This window comes from Lonchura striata, chromosome 8 (assembly GCF_046129695.1).
Source record: "Lonchura striata isolate bLonStr1 chromosome 8, bLonStr1.mat, whole genome shotgun sequence".
NCBI lineage: Eukaryota > Metazoa > Chordata > Aves > Passeriformes > Estrildidae > Lonchura > Lonchura striata.
Window position 1 is genome coordinate 16846796 of NC_134610.1, and position 22649 is coordinate 16869444.

The 22649-nt window shown below is 37.2% G+C and overlaps 1 protein-coding gene across 4 annotated transcripts in view; it reads left to right on the forward strand.

Moving 5' to 3' along the window:
- The first annotated feature begins 11004 nt into the window (after positions 1 to 11004).
- Positions 11005 to 22649, forward strand: part of TANK (TRAF family member associated NFKB activator) — a 28433-nt gene continuing 16788 nt past the window's right edge. For 2 of the 4 annotated variants that reach the window (XM_077784989.1, XM_077784990.1), the window contains exons 1-4: positions 11005 to 11108; positions 15904 to 16050; positions 19115 to 19223; positions 20058 to 20200. In XM_077784989.1, the coding sequence (XP_077641115.1) occupies positions 15952 to 16050; positions 19115 to 19223; positions 20058 to 20200 (351 nt within the window). In that variant the 5' untranslated portion in view covers positions 11005 to 11108; positions 15904 to 15951. The remainder of the gene's footprint in view (positions 11109 to 15903; positions 16051 to 19114; positions 19224 to 20057; positions 20201 to 22649) is intronic. The other 2 variants (XM_021526284.3, XM_021526285.3) reach the window with 1 other exon arrangement.

Here is a 22649-nt window from a genome sequence, read left to right on the forward strand (position 1 = left end):
ATGAAATAATTGTTGTCTGACATCTCTCCATAATTAATGTTTTTCATTATACTATATATCCATATTAACCTCTCGTCAACTGCTGGTTTTTCCTGTAGTGAGATATATCCTCTCATTTCTTTTAATATAAAAGTGGCCAAAAGATTCATTATCACTGTTTATTATCATTATTCCTAATGATATGATGAGGTATTATTCATGGCATTTTACTGCATGTCTGCTCAAGTAGACTGGGTTTTGCAGCAAGGTCCTGTTTAGAAACTGAATGAACCCAACAGTCATGTTTAATAAGTCTTATGTTCTGTCAGAAAAAGCAGCTTATTACTAATGAGATGTATTATGCTCTTTAATACCAAAATAAAACTCTATTTCTCAAGTATGCATGCCTGGGGCACAAATCTGACAAACGCTTAGGGAAGCAAAATGCTGTCCAAATGACAGTGATTAATAAAGACCAGTTGGGGGGGGTGTTGTTTCCATGTTCGTAAATACTGGCTTTGATATACTTATTTTTTGGAGTGACTCCAGTATGAGAAAAGAGTGTAAGCATGCTAGGGAGAGCTTCAGGGAACCAAGGAATATTCACTGAGTCTCTGCCTACTGGCTGAAATGCTGACATCTTACATGGTATGTTGCTGGAAACAAGAAGAAAGCTTTACTTAACTACCAAAATGATGCTTGGGTGTCTTCAGTTTCTTTAGCTGGGGTAGAAGCATAAATAATAATTATGTTGATCATTACATTTTGCATTTCATTTGCATAACATTTTAGCCTGGCTTCATACTATAGATATGGCCTTTACTCAACAACAATTTGTATCATTCCATTAACAACAATTTTCACTAGCTACACTATGGAACAAAAAACATAATTGCTTTGAATCTCTGCTGAGATACTAGTGGTAATACCTAAAACCTGGTATATAGAATGATCTTACCTAGCTTTCTCACACCTTGGTACAGTCACATCTACAGAACTGATTACCTTTACTGGTTTTGTGACAATCACATCTTTTTCCCTTGCTTTCCTCCACAGAAGTAGAAGTTCCTGCATAGCAGAAATCCCAATTGATTCAGAGATCCCAACACCAACTAGAAATTGATGTCTAGGGAAGTGAGTTCTATGCACAGAAAATTTTCTGAATAGTTTACTTTACCTTTCCTACTTCTGCTCCATTTTATTTAAAGCTGGCCTAAACACACCTGCCAGCTGTCCAGAAAACAAAGTAAAGCCTCCACCACAGAGGAGTCAAAATACAGGAGAAATATTTTGGGAGAAATACCCAGTGGGTGTAATTACTGATGATAATTATTTTCAGATTATTTCCATGCAAAAGGAAAAATTGCTACAGAAATTTAAAGAAACATTATATATTCTATAGCAGTTACCAAAAAATATAAAAAGTTAGAAAAATGCTATAATTTACTTCAAAATAATATGAATTTGCATAATTCTCTCCTATTTAATTCCTATACAGAAAATTCCACCTAAAATTGGAATTTTATGAAGATTTGTAACTTTTTGGGTTTTTTTCCTGTTTCCTAATTGTTTACAAACTATTCAAATATGTTTCCATATATTTTTAGCTATTTTGAATACAGATGGGGTTAAAGTTTGTCCTTGAGACTGTCCTTTTTTTTTTTTTTTGAAAAAATGCTCTTTTAACATTTATTTACCTTGTTATCTATAATCAGTATTATTATATTGACTGCTTTCAATATTTTTATTGAAATTAAAATAATTTTTAAAATAAAATAATTAAAACATACATCAATTTTTAAATGACTGGCTTTTCTCTTGACAAAATGGAAAAGAAACAGAATAATTATGTCTTTGCAACACAATTGCTGTAGCCAGACATTTGGGTTATGAGTTAATACACAACACATTGTCTGTAAGTGGCTTTATAGTGGAAAAAGAGGTTTAATACTCAAGAAAGGGAATAGAATTATTCTTGATCCAGTCAGGTATTGCCCAAAACAAAGCAGGATCTGACCTTTGGACTCAGGAAAGCAGAATGGGCATTGAATAAACTCTGGGGAAAGAGTAAGGAAGAGGTTGTACCTGTTTGGCTGCTTTTCATTGTTCCCAAATGAAGGAATTTTAATTGAGAAGTGCTGTTACACATTTTATGACATTATGAGTACATGCTCTGAAATCCCATGAGGCTTTGTTTAAATACAAATTAATCCTAAACTACACTTAATTAGCATTGCTATAGTTGATTTTGCCTTTTTTGCTGTAAGGAAGAATACAATATCTTAGACTTTTGCTTTCTTCAAATGTTAAAATATACGATGGAGGTGAAGAAGTGATTTCGGAGCTGAATGACTTCCTGGCAGGAGAGAATCTGACAGGATGGCATTTTACTAATTAAGAAGAGTGCTGGACTAACCAGATGGGAAAAATACATACTGAAACTTTTTTTCTTTCGTTAGTTCTTTTTTTTATTTTCCCACAATACAATTAGAAATAATCAAGGACAATGAAGGGCATGCAAAGAAGAACTGGTAAGGAAATTTGCTAGCATAAAATAAACCTACAGAAATCAGATAATAACCAAATAATCCTGCTTTAATAAGATCAAAAATTAAGTAGGAATCAGAAGCCACTGATGTGAGAAAGACATTTCTATGCTTCAGACCCATCTCTAATATAAATGCACAGTGTGATTTCTGACAAGTCAGTCAGAACTACACCTATACAGCTATTTTAGCTCCTAAATCTAGTATTTAGATATCATCATGATCCTTGAAAAAAATAAATGAAGGAGTTTAAGAGATTTTCCATCTCCTTTAGAGAAAGTGGAGATAACCACCCTAATGTTAGGAACAAAGTAAGAAATACACTTCAAAAAATTACAACATGTTAAATAACAGTAAGAAGGTTTTTCTAGGTAAATTAAACCCAACAAAGTTACCAAGTTACCAAAGAGAATGTTAAAAAAAAAAAAAAAAAAAAAAAAAAAAAAAAAAAGGCAAAATCAGAAAAGTCAAAATGAGATAAGTAGCAATGCAAAAAAATCCTGTAATACATTCATAGCAAGACAAAGACAAAGGAAAGGGAGATCTGCTACTCAGTGGAGAAAAAATATTATTAGAGATTATGTCCAAAAAGTTCATACCTTTTATACTTTTCTTCACTAGGAGGATCACCCTCAATCAGCTGGCTAAAAAGTCTCGGAGACAAGGAAAGAGACCACAGGACAGGACAATGACTTAGATAAAGTATTTTCGAACCAGCTGAGCTCGGACAAATTCCTTTCAGGATACTTAGAGTACAGAATAAAGACATTTTGGAGTCATTAGCAGCAATCTTAGAGAACTTGTGGAGAACAGATGAGCTTCTAAAAGAATGAAAAAGGACAGATGTCATGTTTATCTTTAAGAGCAGAGAACAGAAGAAATCAGAAAATTACATACTGTTCTGTCTTTCTTCCTGAGAAAAATACTGGAGCAAATAATCAAAAAAGTTTCCTTAAAAGCTTACATTTTTGTCCTGTTTTACAGATATGAAACAGTCAGAATGTATTTGTTGAAAACTATGGTGGAAAGTCAGCTGGATCATGTTGTCCAGTTTGTTCACTGTACTTTGTGGAAAATGTGGTTCAACTGAAGAATAATTAGAGATTTAGAAAAAAAATCTGTAAGAAAGAACAGAAGGTCCCTTGGGAGGCTGTGAAATCTTTATCACCGATATAGATCTTCAAAACAGGCAAACATATGTTAGAAATGGTTTAGGTAAAGCTGATGCTGCCTTTGGCAAGGATGGTGTCTTCAGAGGGCTGTTCTAGGCACCAGTAAAGTAGAAAATCAGTCAGTAAAACTGATTGTCAAAAGCAGAAAAGTGGAATGACCTACTGCCTATTGTGCCAAAAAACATGTAAACAGTGTTAAAAGGAGACTGGAACACAAAGATTGTTGCAGACAAGAAAGAAATATAGCCTCTGTGATCTCTCCCAATTAGTCCATGCAAAATCTAATTCTCATCTCCAGGAGATGTGACTAGAAAGGATTCAGAACTACAGAGTATTACCCAGAGACAGCAGCTATACTTAAAACACTCCTTTTCAGCAAGCTCCACATTCTGTGTAGCAAAGTTATGTACCAGAGGCTGTAGCAGCTTCCATGAAGCTACTGGTACCCTAACCATAAACTCATTTTCTGATTCTTTTCTTTAGCTACTCTACCATCTGTCAACAAAGTAGGAAGGGATAGGTTGGAAGATATAAGTGTGTGAGGTTTAGGAGTGATAGAACAATACTTTATCTGTCCATTTCCTCTGAAATTCCAGGCCATAGTGTAGGTTGCATCTTTTAAAAGAGAGGTTTAGAGACAGCTGCCAGTTTGGTTGTACTTCAGAGTATGGACAGAAAGGTGAGGCCAGGCACCAAAGAAGGAGGTCCTCTGGTACTTTATTTCCTTACTCCCAACTAACCTGAAATATATGATTTTATCTTTCTTGGTTTTATCTCTCACATTAAGAGTTGCCTTTCTTTAATATTCTTTTTGCCTAATATCCTTTTGCAATCTAAAATGCAGTTGTTACTCACTGTTGCAGAAGTTAATTTTTCATTTCTGTGTAAATTCTCCCACTTGAATTAAGACACAATAAACTGATTGCAGTGCAATTTAAGAGCACTGGCAGGTATGTGATGACACTATGGCAATGGCTAAAGCCTGATCAAATAAGAGCATTTTCAAATGATACAAAAGCAGAAAATAATATGAGCAAAATGCCACTTTGATCATGTCATTCTAGACCCTTGGTGTGTACCTAAAGAAGTAAATTGATCATTAAAAATACAAATTCATTGCTTTTATAAGACTGGAATTATCCTGTCCTAATTGAGATGTCTGCTACAAGCCAAAATCTTCTTTCATCTTTTGCTTCCAGAAAGCCAACAATAAGTGGATACAATGCTAGAAGAGCAGGTGTGTTTTCACTCAGAGGAAGCAGCTACAGATAGGAAAATGTCTTAGCAGCTGATGTATCAGAAGACTGAAGCTGTGCCAGACAAAGTGAGTGTGTGTGTGTGTGTGTGCACATGCATTTTGCCACTAATTATGCAAAAAGGCCCAAACCCATTGATCATGTGCTTCTCTCCCTACTTCACCGGGAATAAATCTTGAAGTGTGACAGCTCTTCCAGAAAGTCAGAGTTATTACCATTGATGCAATTTCTGTGTTCGAACTGACAACACACAATGAATAATTTTTTCCTTATGTTTATATATATTCCTGTTTAATTAATGATAAGAACAAATATCATTGCAATAAGATGGTCTGAATTTTTATTATCTAACTTCTCTTAACTTCACAGATGAGAAGATTTTATTCAACCCAGCACAGTGTCAACACACGATGAGCTACACAGCACATGGCTTCAAGCTTTCTTTGCTTAGAGTTGGGAAAGATTTACCACAAAATTCAGCAGGCACAGCTGCTGATTTCTCCTTGGTGCATGCAGATATCAAAAAAATTTAGTTAAAGCTTGAGTAACCTGACTGCTCAATAACTGCTCCATTTTATTTGTTTTTATTTTTATTTTGTTTTGGTTTGGGGTTTTTTTTTTTTGTTTATTCAGTTATAGAACTTCACTGCAATGCTACACTTTAAGACTTACAGAAACATTCATCTGAGATTCTTGTTTTGTCTTGCCACTCTAAGTAGTCAATCTTAGACCCACCAAACTATCATAGGAAGATTGCGAGTAAAAATCAAGAAAAGTGCTTTGTTGAAGTCACAAAAACACATTTTCATTTATACAAAGATTTAAAAATTAAAATGAGGAGTTAGAACAACTATATATATTAAAAAAAAAAAATATGACAGAGATGTGAATAATTCCAAAACCTTTTTTTCTCTATAGTGGTTTTGTTAAAAGGTTACACAGGAGAAACAGGAGAAGAAGGTTACCTGTGTATTTATACAGACATACCTGCTGTTAAGCCTTGTGAGCAGTTATAATGATATTATGCAGCTGATCTGTTGGTCATCATAATTCAAGCAGAAACACAGTCAAATTATACAGAGCATCTTTGAGAAACCAGATAAAACTGATCACCTTTAAAAAACTTGCCCAAAGGTTTTATCTTTCAAATGGATACTCTCAAAATATTAAGAAATGTTTCTGAATGGATTTTCCAAGATCTTTTGGAGCTTCTGCAATAGCAATGTCCCCTACACTTCTACAGAATCCAGTCTTTTACAGGAAATTGCTTAATGCAGAGAAATTCCTACACATTTTTATCAGCATGAAGTCATTAACGTAAGAACATATGCCACATTGGTTCAGACCCATCTTCTCTTCAGCAGTGGCTAGAAATCAATGCCCTGGGAAGAATGAGAACAGGGCAAGCATATGTAATACTTCCTCAGAGTCTTCTCCCAGCTGCCAGCTATTTTCAGGTCAGAGAACTTCCTGAGATTGATGCTGCCTGTCTCCTTAGTTTCCCTCAGTGAATCTCTCAAGTATTTACTTGTCCAATCTCCCCCTGAACACCAAAATTTTCACATCCTGAGCAGTTTTGACAAGAAATTCCAGAGATATACTAACACAGGTCCATTAATGTAATGACTTTGCATGAACAGCTGTCTCTTCCTTCTCCCCAAACTTTGGAATTCTATGACACTACAGAAACAAAAATAATACTGCGGAGTCTGTGGTCTTGCTACATGACACAGCCCCCTTTTTTGTAGAAGAGGAAAAGAGGTCATAAGATTCCAGAAATTAAATATTTCAATTCAAATACATTTTCAATTCAAATACATTGATTTCTTCCACTCTTACTCCACACTGAAAACCTAAATAGAGGCTTGGGATCAAAAAACATTTAATAAATAGTACAAAGGTTCTGTTTATCAATCCTGTTTTCTTATATTAGATATTGTATATAATATAGTTCTATACAAATGAGCTATCAATTAATTAAATTTTAGCATGGAACAAAGGAAAAAGACCTATGTAATGTAGTTGATACCATAATATCTCACTTTTTCACATTGACAGATCTAGGGAATTAATGACTATATGTTAAATTTCCCGAATACTTGCCTCTATGGCAAAAAGGCACTCAAGCTAGAACATGAATTTTTCAAGGGTGTTTTCCCCACATTGTTCTACAGAACTCAATTTCAGTAGTTTGAGGGGAAGTGGGGAGAGACACAATTAGAATAAAACAGAGCTTAAGAGCCTGTCTAATAAAGTTCATTTGAAGCTTAACTAAGAATCAGTGGATTGGCTATTCTTCTCAAAGAAGCATTACACTCCTTGTCTTTTACTCCCTCTATATGTAACACAGGTTATATTCTATACAGAGGAATAACATTTGTTTTCTAAAGCTGTTGTAGTTTCTTTTGGTGTCATTATCATCACAGGTTTTTTCCTCACAATATATTAAAAAGTATGTATTCTATTTGTTCCAACAGTTGTATGTTAACCATTCCCATGCATACAGGGTTGCCTGTTCATGCACTGCTCCTTTTTTATGCAGGTTAGCCTTTCTCCAGGGTAGGGATCTTCCAGAAACCATTGACATCACTTACAGAAATAAAAAATGTTGCACTGGGTCCAAAACCAGTTTGCAGGCTGCCTCTGCTAAAGTCTCTGTTTCAAAGAATGACTGTCTGCACGCTGTTGCATTTAAGGAAGTTCTTCAGTTGGGTATTTCTCAGTGGAAGTTCCCAGCTAATATTAGTCATAAGCACAAAACCACATTTCATAATCCTGTTGATACTCCTCCAGGCAACATAAAGATTGCCTATACTGTTACCAAAGAGATGAGACAAGCAAATCCAAACTTTTTGTTCCTACACTTTTCTAATGAGTAAAATTAGATTTATCAACTTCAGCATTCAGACACATCGAAAAAGTATAAGACATTACTTTTATGTTGTTTATAGTGCTCCAAATCTATCTGTCTGCATTTTGATTAAATATCCTTTAGTTTCTGGTACCCACAAACTAATTTTGTCTGTTACAACCTATAGGTAAATTACATACTAAGGTTTACATAGGCTCATCAACTATTATTCTTGATGTTGGGAAAAAAATAATCAGCCTCAACTTCCTTCACGCTATGAAACGACAACATTTGGTCTAAATCCACAGTTCTCATTTTCTGACCAGGAAAGGCATTTCAAGATCAAAACATGCTTTTTATTTTGTTAAAGCAGCAAGAGACTAAAAGAACGGTGAAACACCCCAGAGCAACAGAGACTTCCAGCACCCCGCACACTCCTTTGGGACCACAGTCTCAAAGTTCTGGAAAAGGTTTAACATCTGACGTGAGCCACCTAGCGTCTGAACGAATGGCTACATTAAAAACTTGCAACAAACATTTTAACCTCTTTCTAGTAGAAGCCAATTTGCATTTATAAGCTTAGAGAATCATAAAAAGGAATCAGATGAAACCTTTGATGAACTCCAGCCCTTTGCCAGCTGCTCCAGCAGCAGCCTCTCCCGAAAGCAGTGAGTTCCTCCCCGGGCCCCACGCAGTGTAACCAAGAGCACAGTGTTAACTCATCAGCACAGACTGTTAAAATACCATTTCAGAAGTAATGTAAAAAAGCAAACTGTATATAGATGATGTAAGTATTTAAATACACTGATTGACCCACTGAGCACAAACTTGAATTTTCACAATAAAAAAAGTATCAACTTGCTAGTTCCCAATCACCAAGAAAAAAAAAAAAAAACAAACAAAAAAAATCCAAACAAAATCCCCTACCAAGAACAAAAAAACACCCCACTCTAAATTTCTAAACATAAGTAGTCAAAGTAAGACTTTCTCTGACTCTGAACACAAAGTAAAATAAAATATTAAAAACAGAAAGCCCTGCACCACCACTCCCAAAGCCCAGATAAGTGATTTGCAACTGCTTTTAAGATAACTAGATTCCTAAAATCCTAAATAATTTTTATATACACTGATAAGTGCTTCTTCTTTCAGCTGTCTTATGTGGACTACATACAGGAAAACAATCATGCCTTGACAATGACATAAAAGTGTGAAAGATTGATGTGGGGTAGAAATACAGAAAGCTGTTCCTGGAAAAGCTGTAGGGAAGGGAACACAGAGACAAAAGAGGAGAAAGTAAAAAAACAAAGAAAAAGAAAGCAAGATTAAGAAGAAAAGGACATAAAGTAATTTAGTAATTGAGCAAAGCAGAAAATACTCTAAAAGATCAGAGATCAATTTAGCTATGAAATAGAGGTTTTGTACTATTTTCATGGGTATTTTTCTTTTCTTCAATTTAGTTTATTCAAAGGTTGGAGGTCTCTAGGATTATCAAGATGGATTACTTTAAAGGTTGTAAAATATACCTTATTGTATTGGGGGAAGAAATCTAAAGAAAGAAGGCACTAAATAATGAAAAGAGAGGAAAAACCAGCTTCTCCCATGAGAAAGAATATTACTGTGAAAGAATATTACTGATAAAGCACTAAGACATTAATGCATGTTCTTTGAAAAGTCATGTGTGTAGACAGTTGTCAGTATTGAGTTGCTGAGATTGAGATCTTCACAGTAAATTTACATTAAGTACGTTCCAAGAATTAAATAAGCAATTTTTTCCCCTAAAACAACTAACATGCAATGGTAGTATTTCAGAGGTGGTATACATGTTCTGGCTATTTGAATTCAGGTAGCCATAATTTTAGTTGAGGCATGCTTAACCACCAGACAACACCCACTTGTGCTTTTCTGCATATTATCCCTTCTTAAATATAGCATAAGTTAAATTATATTGCATCTGAATTTAAGAAATTCAGGTTATGTTTCAGCTGAGATATCCATTATAATTTTAAGTGCACAACTACTTGCCAAAACTGACTAAAAATGTAACATGTAGAATTAAAAGAGAAACAATAGCCTTTTTTGCCCACACCCTAATTTATTTTTTAAGACCCCGTTGAATGAAACCTTAACTTGGACGTCTCAAGCACTGTCTCTGAAAAAGGAAATTGAATTCCCCTTTCTTGGAAATACGTTAAAAGAGCAAACTCTCTCTGAATCTTAATAATTCATTAGGACCTCACCTTAAGTTCTTAAAAATGGCCAAACAGGAAGTATATTGATAGGCTCATTCACCTCTCTGCCTGTAAGTCTCTTTAGCCTTAGTACAGGCCAAAACAGACCAAAAGAGAAGCTGAAGTCTCTGCAGGAAAGATAAATTATAATATAAATAATCTTCAAAAGAGCACAGAAAGCAACAGCTAGCTATTTCTGTGGCGATGTTTGAGCTCAATCCTCAGGATTCCAAGGGCAGCTGCCCAGGGTAGTAGGTAGGCTGTAATAGGTGGAATGCAAGTTCTGATCCATGAGTGAACAAACCAAAAAGCTCTGCCCTAGAAGAAACACCACAGCTCGGCTGCATGCATATGTTCACTGGGGTTCAGAGACAGATGAGATTAAATGAAAATCTGCAGTGCTTCTCTGCCGCTGGCTCTGTGATGGTATACTGGGCAAGTATGTACAAATGCCTCGTGTTCTCCCATCCTCCTACACACCTTCAGGGAAAAAAAAGCTGTATTTATACACGTGACCTAAAGAGAGAAGGGCTTGTAGCAGTAGCAAAATTAAAACCGTATGTTTCCACTATCATCTTACCTATAGTATTCATTGCCTACATTAAATAAACGCAGGCAGGGAAATGCCTCAGTAGTAACCTACAACAGAGAGAACTACCCTGAGCATGAAAAGTAAATATACTTTTATATACAAATGTAACTACTGTTATTTACAAATCACTCTTAAGTCATGGAAAGACAGAAATAGGAAAGTGCTGTGGACTTCGGGAGCAGCACAGAGGCTGCTTGAGCGGTCTTCCGCAGCCAGGCAGAAGAGGCACTGCCCGACAGCAGAGGCGAGCGGACCGGCTCCCATCCTCGCGCGGGGCGGACAAGGACGGCGCCGTCCCCGCGCGAACCCGGCACCTCCGGCGGCCGCCGCCCTGCCCTGCCCCGACCCGGGGCCGGCGCGGGCAGCGCCCCGTCACAGGGCGGGGAGAGGCACGGCAGGAAGTCGCTTCTGGTTCCTGGGTTAAGGCGCCCGGGCAGGAGCGAGCGCCCTTGCCGGGAGCGGCCGCGGGCTCCGTGAGGCGCTCGTAAGTCTGAGTCGTTTTGGAAACCACGCGCTCCTGGCGCTCCCGCGGGAGCGGCGGCGCTCGGCCCGGGGCCGCACGGCGCACCAGGGCATCCCGAGCCGGGCATCCCGACCGGGGCTGCCGGGCCGCGCTTCCGCCCCCCGCTCCCGGGGCTGCCGCTTCCCGCTCGGCCCGGCTCGGGAGCGGGGCCGGGGCCGCGTCGTTCGCGAGCGGAGGCGCTCCGGGAGCGGGGAATCGGGGGACGGGATCAGCGGGCTCGCTGCCGGGAGGCGATGGCCCGGGCGGGCGAGCGCAGGAGCAGGAAGAGGCGGCTGCCCCCGCGGGCAGCGGCGGCGCGGCGGGGGGAGCGGAGCCCAGCGCCCCGGGAATCGCCGTCCCGAGCCCTGAGCGCACGGCGGCTGCCCAGCTCTAACGCTGCTGCCGTGCCACGAGGGGCTCCTGCTGTGTTAACGACGCATCCGCCGTCGGGCAAAGCAGGAATTGTGTCTACTCAGAAAAAAACAAGGGAAAAAACAAAACACAAAAAAGTTCAATGAGCTCTCAGTATCTCACAAATGATTAACTCAACAGACTTCCAGTTCCCGAGATGATGGCAGTGTAACTTAGAAAATATAGCAATCGAAAATTCTGTTTTGAGAGCAGAAATATGTAGAGTACTTGTGGTTGGGTGGCACCTGTGTTCTCATCTCTCATGAAACTATGGGAGATAGGAAAGTGTATTATGAATTAATGTGCATATACACATGATTAGCTAAAACCTTTCATAATTTAAGGTGGTTTTTGAGGCGGTATGAAAACTAGTATGAAAACTAGTGAGCTGTGAGCTGGGATTGCAGCAGAAACATGTTGCTAATCTTTGTGTTGGAGCTTTTTTGGCATTTGACTAAGAAAATGCATATTACTACTCCTTTTCTTCCCACTACCTATATCAGCAAAATGTTTCTGATTTTAAGCAAGTATTTTAATATAAACTGCAGGTTTCATTTGTTGTTTACTTAGAAGTTTGTTTTACAACATTAGCTGTACCCAGTGATTATCCAGTATACAAGTCTTTACTCAAATATGAAATTCCACTTGTCATTGCCATAGCTCCAGCAGCATAGCACTCACAGGTGTTCAGACTTTCAGAACAACCTCTATAACTAATCTCTTCCTTTAATTCTGTCCCTGTTAAAGATCAGGATTGTCAGCTTTGAGCTGAATTATGTTCCAGCTGCAATTTAGGTACAGCATAACTAATCATAACTAATTTAAATAGCAGGGGTATTTGGGTTGGGGTTTTTTGGTTTGTTGGTTTTTGGGGGGTTTTTTTAGGGCTGTTGGGAGGGAGTTTTTTCCTCCTCATTGGATGCAGGGAGAAGGGTAAATGACAAGGAACAGTTGGCAAATTCCCTGATAAATATTGATGCCTATGGAGGAGAAGCAGGAAAATGAGCCAGTTTTTCTAACTGCAAGGAGTTCTGGATACGAGACAGATAACATAAGAAGCAGTTATTTATTCCAGCAGCAGGCAACCCGGGGTGTGACTACAGAGTAGTTTAATCCAATCTAAATCTAGACTGCGGCAGTCCTGCCCACGGCTAGTCGCATGTTCCCACTGCCTCCTTGTGCTGGTAGTAGTGCTCCAGCAGCCTTGCAGTGAGCTAGCTCCAGTTTTAATTTTGAGATTGGTTTTTTTAGGGGGTTTGTTGTTGCTTTTTTGAGGACGTAGGGAGCTACTTTGGTATACTCAACTGTGTAGCATAGAAGTACTGCTAGCGGTATCAGTAAGCAGCAAAAATGCATGGCCAGAGATGGGAAAAGCTGGCCTATCCTGCTCAGTGCAGACTTGTGACACTGTTACACAACTCTGACTTTGTGTTACAATTCAAAGCCAGTGCTGCTGTTGAGCACAGGAGTTCTGTGTGCCTATTGCTGAGTTCTGTCCCTGTACAGGCTTCCTTGTGTTATCGTGCCATTTGAAGTGGTCTGTGGATCTGACCTGCATTAAAATTAATGTGGAAAAAATATATTCAGTATTTAGTTTTAAACTACATTGGTTTACTGATACAGTTTACAGAAAGGTTTCTCATGCTGGAAGAAAGGGAAGGGTAAGGTCAAAGAAGAATATCTAGGGTATGGGGTGAATATAGGACCAATTCTTCTAGTTAAAATGCCATCTTAAAGTGTCACTAGTAGTGACTTTCAGTGACCTTTCTTTGCATGGAGTCTGAAGTTTAGGGAGCTACCAGTAAGTTATTTTTCCATACCAAGTAGAAAATCAGGCACTGTGCTATAGTTCTGCCTGTTGGATCAATTACTTTTGATACCATCAGTACAAATGACAGCAGCGCTCTTTGTTAATGTTCCCAGTCACAATGAATGACTAAAAGGCTGGAAATTAGGTATAAGTTTTAAATATTGTTGCTCAAATAGAGGTTTGAGTTTGCATGAATGAAATAAAAACTTTCATTTTCTGTGAACTGTGAGTCACATGGAGCTGATCCCTCTTCTCTCCATTAGAAGCTGAACATAGTTTCTTAGATCCCATTGCACTCATTTTTTGAAGTTATCTCATATGTATAGGACATGCCATTTACTAGGTAAGTTGTTAACAGTGGAGGATTTCAGAAGAGTACAAAATCAATACTGATGCAAACTTCACGAGCTTTTAAAGATTGTGAGAACACACTTCCAGTCACTTTCAGCTATAACAATGCCCTCTGCAGTTTAGCACCTGTCCCTCAAGGCAGATACCTTATTTTATTAATTGAATTACACAGAACAGTCCTTCATCTGAAAAGGAAAGAAAGCCTACCCATTTCATTAAAGATATGCCCTAGATATGAGCATGAATATTCTGTTTATTGAAGGGATACTGTTTGGGGGAGGAAGGAGATGGATGAAGTAGCCTGTGGTACTAACAATGCTTTGAGACGCTATGTGTTGTCGGGGGTTATGAGCTACTGAACACACTACTGGTGTTTAGTAAAACAAGTCAAAACTATAAATAAAGCTTTTTCATGTGAAACAATGTAGGCCTTCTTTGCAAAACTTATAAACTTGGATTTCAGTAACATTTATGATATCAAAAGATCCCTAAAAAGTTCCAAGTTGCTAAAGAATTCGCTTTGCTGCTATTGAAGTACAGCCATGCCAGAGGTGAGATACAATTGCTTTTCCTCTCAGAACATATCGGTAAAATAAAATTTGCAGGACAAAAAAGTGTGATGTCCAAAGAGTACTCTGTTGAACCTTATAGAAAAGTCAGACCACATTTCTGTATTCAAGCCGTATGATAGGGAATCTATTCAAAAGCAAGGAAACATTAACAAAATCTTCAAGCTATAATCTTCATAATTTTGAGCAGTGTCCAAGGCAAGTTGCCCTTATACTCTTCTTGCTGGTCTTATCCTCATGTGACTTTCTTTTGTAGTATTTGTGGTTTATGCATAATCCCAGGAGATCGTAAGACATGATAGTGACAGTCCACAGTGCCTTAAATACCAGGATAAATGAAATAGCTAATTTATTTTTGCCATGGGGCGGGGTGGGGGTTGAGAGTTCATTAACTTGTTCTCTACTGTATTTGTATTATGCTAAATTTTTGATCTTAAAATTAATATAATATATTACTATAGAAGCAAATTACCTGTGTTTGCAAAGTTCTTGAAATTGGAGTCTGATATTTAATTGTGTTCTAGTCTTATGTGTCAAAGTTCATGAGCTGTAGTTTTGGGAGTTGTTACTGAAATTGTACACAAAGTTTAAAAAGTTCATAATATTGCGTGAAAATGTCCAAGTCTTGATAATTCATACTGGTTAGTATCACTGATTTTTAGGTAATTTTTTTTTTAATCTACCTTAGGGTAGCTTGTGTTGATATTTTCAAATTTGGCACAGAATAGGATAGGTTTGTGTGACCTAATTGAATTTTTATATCTTTATTTCTTAATGCTGATGGGAAAGATGTGCTAATGTCCTTACAAACAATTCTATGGGTGAGGGTATGGGTGTTAAGAGCTTTGAAATGAATCTTAATGTCTTAACCAACTTCAAGCAGCAAGTTTGTTGCACGGCCAAGACAGTTTGACTCCTGAAACAGACAAATGGGTCCTTAGAAGCTGAAGTTTCTGAACTTTGGGGTAAGATGAGAGGTTCAAGGGGGAATATGTGGTAGGCAGTCTGGGAAGGTGGTATCTCCCTAGTACCTCAGCCAATGGGGAAAGGAAGAGGGCTTCATGCAGCCGGGAGTTTAGGATAAAAGAGGCTGTGCCTCCAAAAAGAGAGAAAACCCCACGAGTGTGTGCCCCAGGGGACTTGCCCCAGGGGACTCCCTCCCTTTATTCAAATAAAGTTGCAGGAGTCCTCTGTCTCTGGGCACTGGCTTTTCATAGTGTGATTTTTCCACACAATGCCAAAAGCTGAGTTTAGCTTTGGTCATGAATGTTGTCTTTATTTCACAATAATGCAATGTTAAACTTCTTTAAACATAAAATCGGGTAACTGTTAATCTGCACCAATTTTAAGTCTTAGTCTTAAATACTTTAACTACAGGTACATTTACACATTCTATACATCCAAAATTGGATTAAGAGTTAAGCTGCTTTTGTTTGTCTTTTTTTTAAACCTATCCCTGGACGTGAAATTAAATGTTGAGGTGAACAGAGCTGTAGTTCAAGCTGTGTTGTTAATGGTCAAACATACTGCACATATCAGTTGAATACAGTGGTGGTACAAGTCATGCTATGTATATATTTCGTTATATACTGCTGCTTCTTAATGTTCTCTCTTTTTCCTTCTGATTGCATTTCAGGCCTGTTAACTTGACCATCTTTCCAGTGATGAAACAACATTGGGAATTATGGACAAAAACATTGGCGAGCAGCTTAACAAAGCTTACGAAGCCTATCGACAAGCATGCATGGATAGGGACCATGCTGTGAAAGAACTACAGCAAAAAGTAAGTGTTGGAATCTGAATTCTATCTTTAAAGCATCCTTCCCTGGAGGATGGTAGTACGTGTAGATACCAGTTTCACTTTAGCTATGCACACTTTAGTGCATCTGTTAAAGTTGGAAATTGCCATTATGAAACCATGCCAGTACACTGCAAAGTAACTCATTAGGCTTTGAATTTAGTAGGTGGGTTTCTAGCTTTTGACCTTGTATTTTTATTAGTTTTAAAGGTTGGAAAAGTATTGTCTGTTTTGGAGAATTAATGAAGTCTTCTAATGTAAACACAGCAAAGATTTATATAAAATTTATCTAACTTCAACAAAGTACTTTTTGGAATTTAATTTGCATTCTTAGAAATTAATTTTTCTATTTTTAATATAAATAGCTTAAATTAAACAATATTAGTGACAAATGTACATGAAAGTTGATAGAATAAGTATTCCTCTTTTAAAAATAACTGGTACATTTATTTTTTACTTAAATAAGAGGAAGTTTCTGGAGGCTCTGACCAGTAAGAATCACCTTGGAAGTTTTAGTTCGTCTGTTGCAGAAAACATTCATTCAGTAAAAACTCCTCTAGAACTTCTCAAGTAGGACAGCGCATTTCAAGGCTGTCAGGTTTGGGCTTTGTCATAGTCTTTTTACCATGCATATTCTGCCCAGCAGAATATGTTACAGTAAGGCTTGAATGTTTTTGTTGCTACAGGACGTTCTAATACTCAGTAGACCTGGTAGGCTGGGACTTTTTTCGGGGGCTGATGAACCATATTCCATGCCAAGTTATGGAGCAGTAGTAGAATTGGAAGCAGGGAAGGATCTAATAGAGAATATTGTGATATCTGGGCCCAATCTTGCTATCTCCTTGCATGGCAAAATGAACTAGCCAAGGCATCACAGAACAAACACATTTCAAGTCAGTCATGTGGGCAATCATCCACTGTGCAGTCTGTCTCTATTCATAGCCTTGCAGCAGTGCTGGTGTAAATCTGTAGAGATTTCTTTACATAACAAGCATAAGTAGTGTGATTTTTGTGCTGAAATTGCAACTAATTAACAAAGGCAATACATTTTAGAATGTTTAGGGATCTTTTAAATTCTGTCTCTTAGGATGAGCTATGAACTATTTGAAGGAAAGCCAGTTAAGTTAATACTCCTAAATCATCTAAAAGTACATGAAAGAATCTTCTAACCAAGAAACAAGGCATCAAGTACAAGATGAGATAGTACTTCCAAGGTCTATGCAAGAAAGCCAAAGAGGTGTGAGATGATCAGTGCTAAGTGAACTAAATGCTTGCCAGATTGGTCTCTGCATTTTCACTGGTTCAGAAATTTAAAAATTTAAGTCTTTGATAAAGGATTATTACCAGTTTAAATCTTTGTCCTAATCAAACTTTCAGTAGTTGAATTTTGTGATTTCAAAAGAGAACAAAAGTATTTTGTCAAGAGGAGTTGATACTAAAATTACTTGGGTTTTATTATTTGTGTTGCTTTTTTTGAATCAAACTCTGCTGTTTTTTGAATGACCTTTGTATAGTGCTTTACTCTAGTAACTTCCTCTGTTCACTGTGTGGCCTCCACACACTGTTGGATTGTCCACCATGCTGTTGTTAACAGTTTACTACTTAAGTTACCGATAGGCCACTTGTTTTGCCAGTCTCTAGAGCTGGGAGCCATGTCAAGCACACAGAAGCCAGAGTCATCTCGGCCAGATGGTGTTTGATACAGATGGATGGTTGGTTGTCATGCAGATCTTCTAGTTGGTAACTTGTTGCTGCCATCTGACTCAAGGAATAATTTGTGCACACTGGCTGTCAAAAGCATCTTCTCTTCTGTCTGTTTTAGCTGTCATGTCTGTGCTCTGTACAGAAGTGTTGACAAGACATTGCTGTTGTACATTTTCAATTTGGTTCTCAGTGATTTTTCTGCTTCATGAGGTCTCTTATAGCTGCTGGAGTGTACTGCTCTTTGATCACTTTTTTTTTTTTTTTTAACACAACAAAAAAATCATCTCATAGTACAACTACTACCTGGCCTTTTAAAATCAATTTTGCTTATAGATTTTTTTCCTGCCTGCTTTACAGACAAACACAGTGGACAGTAGGAGGGTATAGAATTTAAATGTGTCTGAGATTTGAGAATTAGATAGCACTATGGCTAAACTATGAATAGATGCGAAAACAATGCTGAGTCTTGTCCCAGATGGTGGCAGGTGGTGACCTGTTCAGTAATAGACATATTCTTAATTTCAGAAAAATTCAGTGCATTCCTGAAAGTTTTCTTGTTGGGATTTCACAAGTTTTCTTGCTTGTTTTAGCACTGCTGTAACTGCAGCATTAGGCATGTGCTAATGAAATAATAGTTTTGAATATTAGCATCTTCCTGCCACCTGGCCGTTCATTCAATTCATGGACTGTCTAACAAAATTTCCAGTTTGATGAAATACAAGCAGCATTATTAATTACATTACATTACAAGCAGTGTGGCCTGTTTATACCATGAGTTGTAATACTGGAGACAAAGAATGGGGCTTTTTGCTTACCTTCCTCCCCAGCCCCATTATATAGGTTAGAAAAACTAGTCCACTGCATTCAAAGAAATGTACAAAACTGTTCATAGACAGTCAAAATGGTTTACAGAGTATCTGTTATATGGAATAAACAATGTTGTTGTTTTCCATTTAAAATCTTATCTTTTTAAAAGCCTATATTTATATTATTTGTTAGAAAATATGGGGGGAAATTACTTTTTTCTATAGATAAACTGACAAGCATTCTGAAGAATACTAAAATTTGAATTTGAGCCCAATGCATTCTACATCTGTAAATGAAGAATCCTAACTTTAAAGCTACCGTTTACAACTGTCACACCTGAGTTATTAAAACTCAGGGGTTATTTCCTATTTCCTTTTCTAATCAGTACAGTCCTACAAAGATGGACTTGCCAAAGCTTTTTACACAGACGACCACAGCTACTGTTACCTTTAAAAATCAGAGCTGCTTTTTATATGCCAAACAGGAGACCCCTAGTCAAAATAGAATAAGATTAATGCTAATTAAATTATATTTGCAGACAGAAAACTACACGCAGCAAATACGTGAACAGCAGGAAAAGATAGAGCTTCAAAACAGCATTATTGCAAAACTGAAATCACAGTTGGCTGCTCTTAATGCTAATAGAGGTATGTACTCCAGTTTGCACATGATTGCTTTTTATGCTGTGTTGCACTGATGAATAGTTCTGACTTTGTTGCTTCAGTTTTTACAATATACATATTTCAAATGAGTATCATACTTTCCTGTGAATGTGAGAGTTAACACAAATGTGCTGTTTCAAGATCTATTTATAAAATTCAACACTTCTGGGGTCTCTCTTTATCCTCTGCAAGAAATCGTGAGATTTTCTATAGAGGTAGAATCTGCTTACACTGAAGCCAATGAAAGTTACAAAAATATGGGTTCAAATCATTCACTAGAATTTTTTTATAATTATTACAAAATTATTTTTACACTTACCTCTTAATAAGTTTTTCTCAGGTTGTTCTAGATGTGAGTGCTATGATTATATGTCTTTTATGTTAGATGAGTCTTGTGATACTAATCTTACTGCATAACCAGAACTTTATAAGCAGGTAATTCTTTTTCAGATCAAATAGTCATTGATGGATAATTTTTCACTGTTTGACTGTATTACACAAATAAGAGAAAAGAGTCAAAGTAACCATGTGTTAATCTGCCATGCTCATTAAATATTTATTCACACTAGCCTAACACTCCTGGTTTTCATAAATACTAGCAAAGACTTTTATTCCTAAGAGTACATGTACATTTCTTTATTGCCGATTTAGTCTTGCATTGTCTCTAAGCACAGATTTTAGCATCTCTTGCTTGTTTAATGTGAAGGCAAAGAACAAAAATAAGTTAATGTAAGCTTCTTTTAATTTTGCATGTACTTAGAAGTTGACTGTGAAAAATGCAGCGATAGTCAGTGGCTTTTTTTTTTTTTTTAATTTAAGGCAATGCACATCCTTACATTCTGATGCATGAAGACATTGAAACATCCAACTTACCTTTCAGGCAGCTCTCTGAAAAACTGAACATAGCAAAGCAAAGAGAAAAACTCCTAAAGGTATGTCAGCAAAGAGAAAAACTCCTAAAGGTATGTCACCTGCAGTGAGTTCACTTTTGTGCTGAGTTTATACTTTGAAAACCTAAAAGACAAGTGTGATTTTTATGGGTGCCTTTCAATGGAACAGGAAATACCATCTCGCGCATTAATCCCGACCCTGGCAGAAAGAAGATAAGATGCCACACATGAAGTGTGCCACATGCAGTTGTGCTACTGCAGCCTGTTTAGGTGAACTAAGCATTATCTTTAGTCCTTCCCAGTGAAATCTCTGTCTGGCCATCAAGCCCTCCAGAACAGTTTTGATCAAAGCAGAAACTTAGTTGCTTATTTATTTCTTAACTTGACAAAACGCTAAAAAGGGTTTTTTCTTTCTTACAAAAGCATTTCACATTGCAAATGGTCTCTGTATTTTTGCAAGAAATGGAGAATCTGCACTCAGAAAGTGGTGGACCGGGAAGTGAAGCTCCAGAGATGCTGATTTGTTTGGGTTTTTTAAATAGCCAGTATTAAGATTAATTCTCTTCCGCCTCTCCGAATTGAAGTAACATTAAGATTTTCACTACAGCCTATTGAGTGTAACAGGAATGAGAATAAAGTCATAGCCCAGAATAGCTGGGAAATACCTTGAATGAATTTTACATACTAAGAAAAGACAGTGACAGAGATGCACAAAGTTGCATTGTTCTTATTGTAAATCATCCTACTGTGGTTTTTGAGAGTTACCTTGTAACAGAAAGTCTCTTTATTTTTGAATGTGAATCTCCATAGCTCCATAGAAGAGACTTTGTAAGGGTCTTAAAAAGACCCTTGTGAGGCATTAGAATTAAAAAGAATAAATTTCAGGATTTATTTCCTAAGCTACAAACAAATTAATTGTGATAAATAAACAGAAACACATTTTTATCAGAAATGCAATTCCATTAGAAAAAAAATAATTTCATTGGATTACTGGTGCTTGCTTAGTTATCCTGAAGGAATCTTATATGAGACTAAGTCTTTGCAAACATTTTAAACATACTGTCAGCAAATATTCCTATACACTCCCTTTCTATTTAAAATAAAGTCTTTATATAATTTTTCTACTCTGGGATCTGTAATTATAAGATGTCATTTCTTTTTTAATCTTTGCACTTACTTGGATTAAAACATAGCTGGAGAGTTAATTCTTTGATGGAACATCTTTGCATATTTTTGCAGTTTGCTCTCTTGAGCTGGATAAAAATTATATCTTATGGTTGCACATGAAGATCTGACCAAGTCTAGTATTTCATAGCCTTCTTTCAGAATGCTTACTAAAGAACAATAGTTTTAAGCAACTTAGACATATAATGAGTTAGGAATGAAAGGAAGCTGTGTTACCTGCTCACCTTATGGGGAAACACTGAAATAATGTGATCTCTAGAGGTTATAAGCAATGCATGAGAAGCTGGAATCATTATTTCTGGAGCTATTTTCCTAATGGAATGTAGGTTATTTTCTTTATCTGCATATTTGTTTTGTGTAGCCCATTACTTCAGTTACCTCTCAGCAACAGGTATTTCATCTGGATTTTGCTTCTTCTATTCCATGAACAGAAATATTACTGAAATACCTCCATGCAGAATGAACTATATAAGTCTGTCTGCATGATGGTGCATTTAAACCCAGGCACATTGCTATTCAAATGAGGTCTTTTTAGAGGGGATGTGTAGAGATTTAAACCTGTGCAAAGTTGGGTTGATCCAGCCTATTCTCTGTTCCTGTAACTGGGAAAAAGCATGGAGCTTGAGAAAGTATGTTCGACTGGACAAAGGCTGCCTTCTGCAGAGGCACATGGATATATTTGCAGTATCCTTCCAATGCAAGGAGGACTCTGATGTTTGTTATTGTGTCTGGTAAACTTGCACTGATCTGGCAAGAATGATACAAAAATGTCCAGACAGCACAGCAGAGGCACACACACTTGTACTAGCTCTGGCTGTGTCTCGGCCATGCAATTCATGGCCACGAGTGAAGACATACAGCAGTGTCTGCACAAGTTATCATTTTATTGAATAAAAAAAACCTCAGTAAGGCAGTGGAATTCATGCTTCAAGGGAAAATTGGACAACTCTGTGGAAGAGACATCTGTTGAGAGTTAATAAATAGATGGAAACTATTACTAAGAAGATCTGGGAATTTATTAACAGATATATAATGAATGTCTCTTGTTTTCTTGTACTTTTTTTCCCCCAGATGTCATATTTTGACATCTCTTAAACTGAAAATCCACCATCCTGTCACCAACCCAGTATTCTTTTACATAATTCAATAAAGTATTGGCTTTTTCAGGTATTGAAATTTGGAAGTTTGAATATTCTATTTGAAAGCCTGTATTTTTTTAATCATATTCTATCCACAATCTGCTCTAAACCAAATAAATTTTTCCTACAGTCATTGTCCTCTACACTGTCCTTGAAATTCAGAGTTTCTCCCATGGCCTAAAATGCTTGGGTTTATT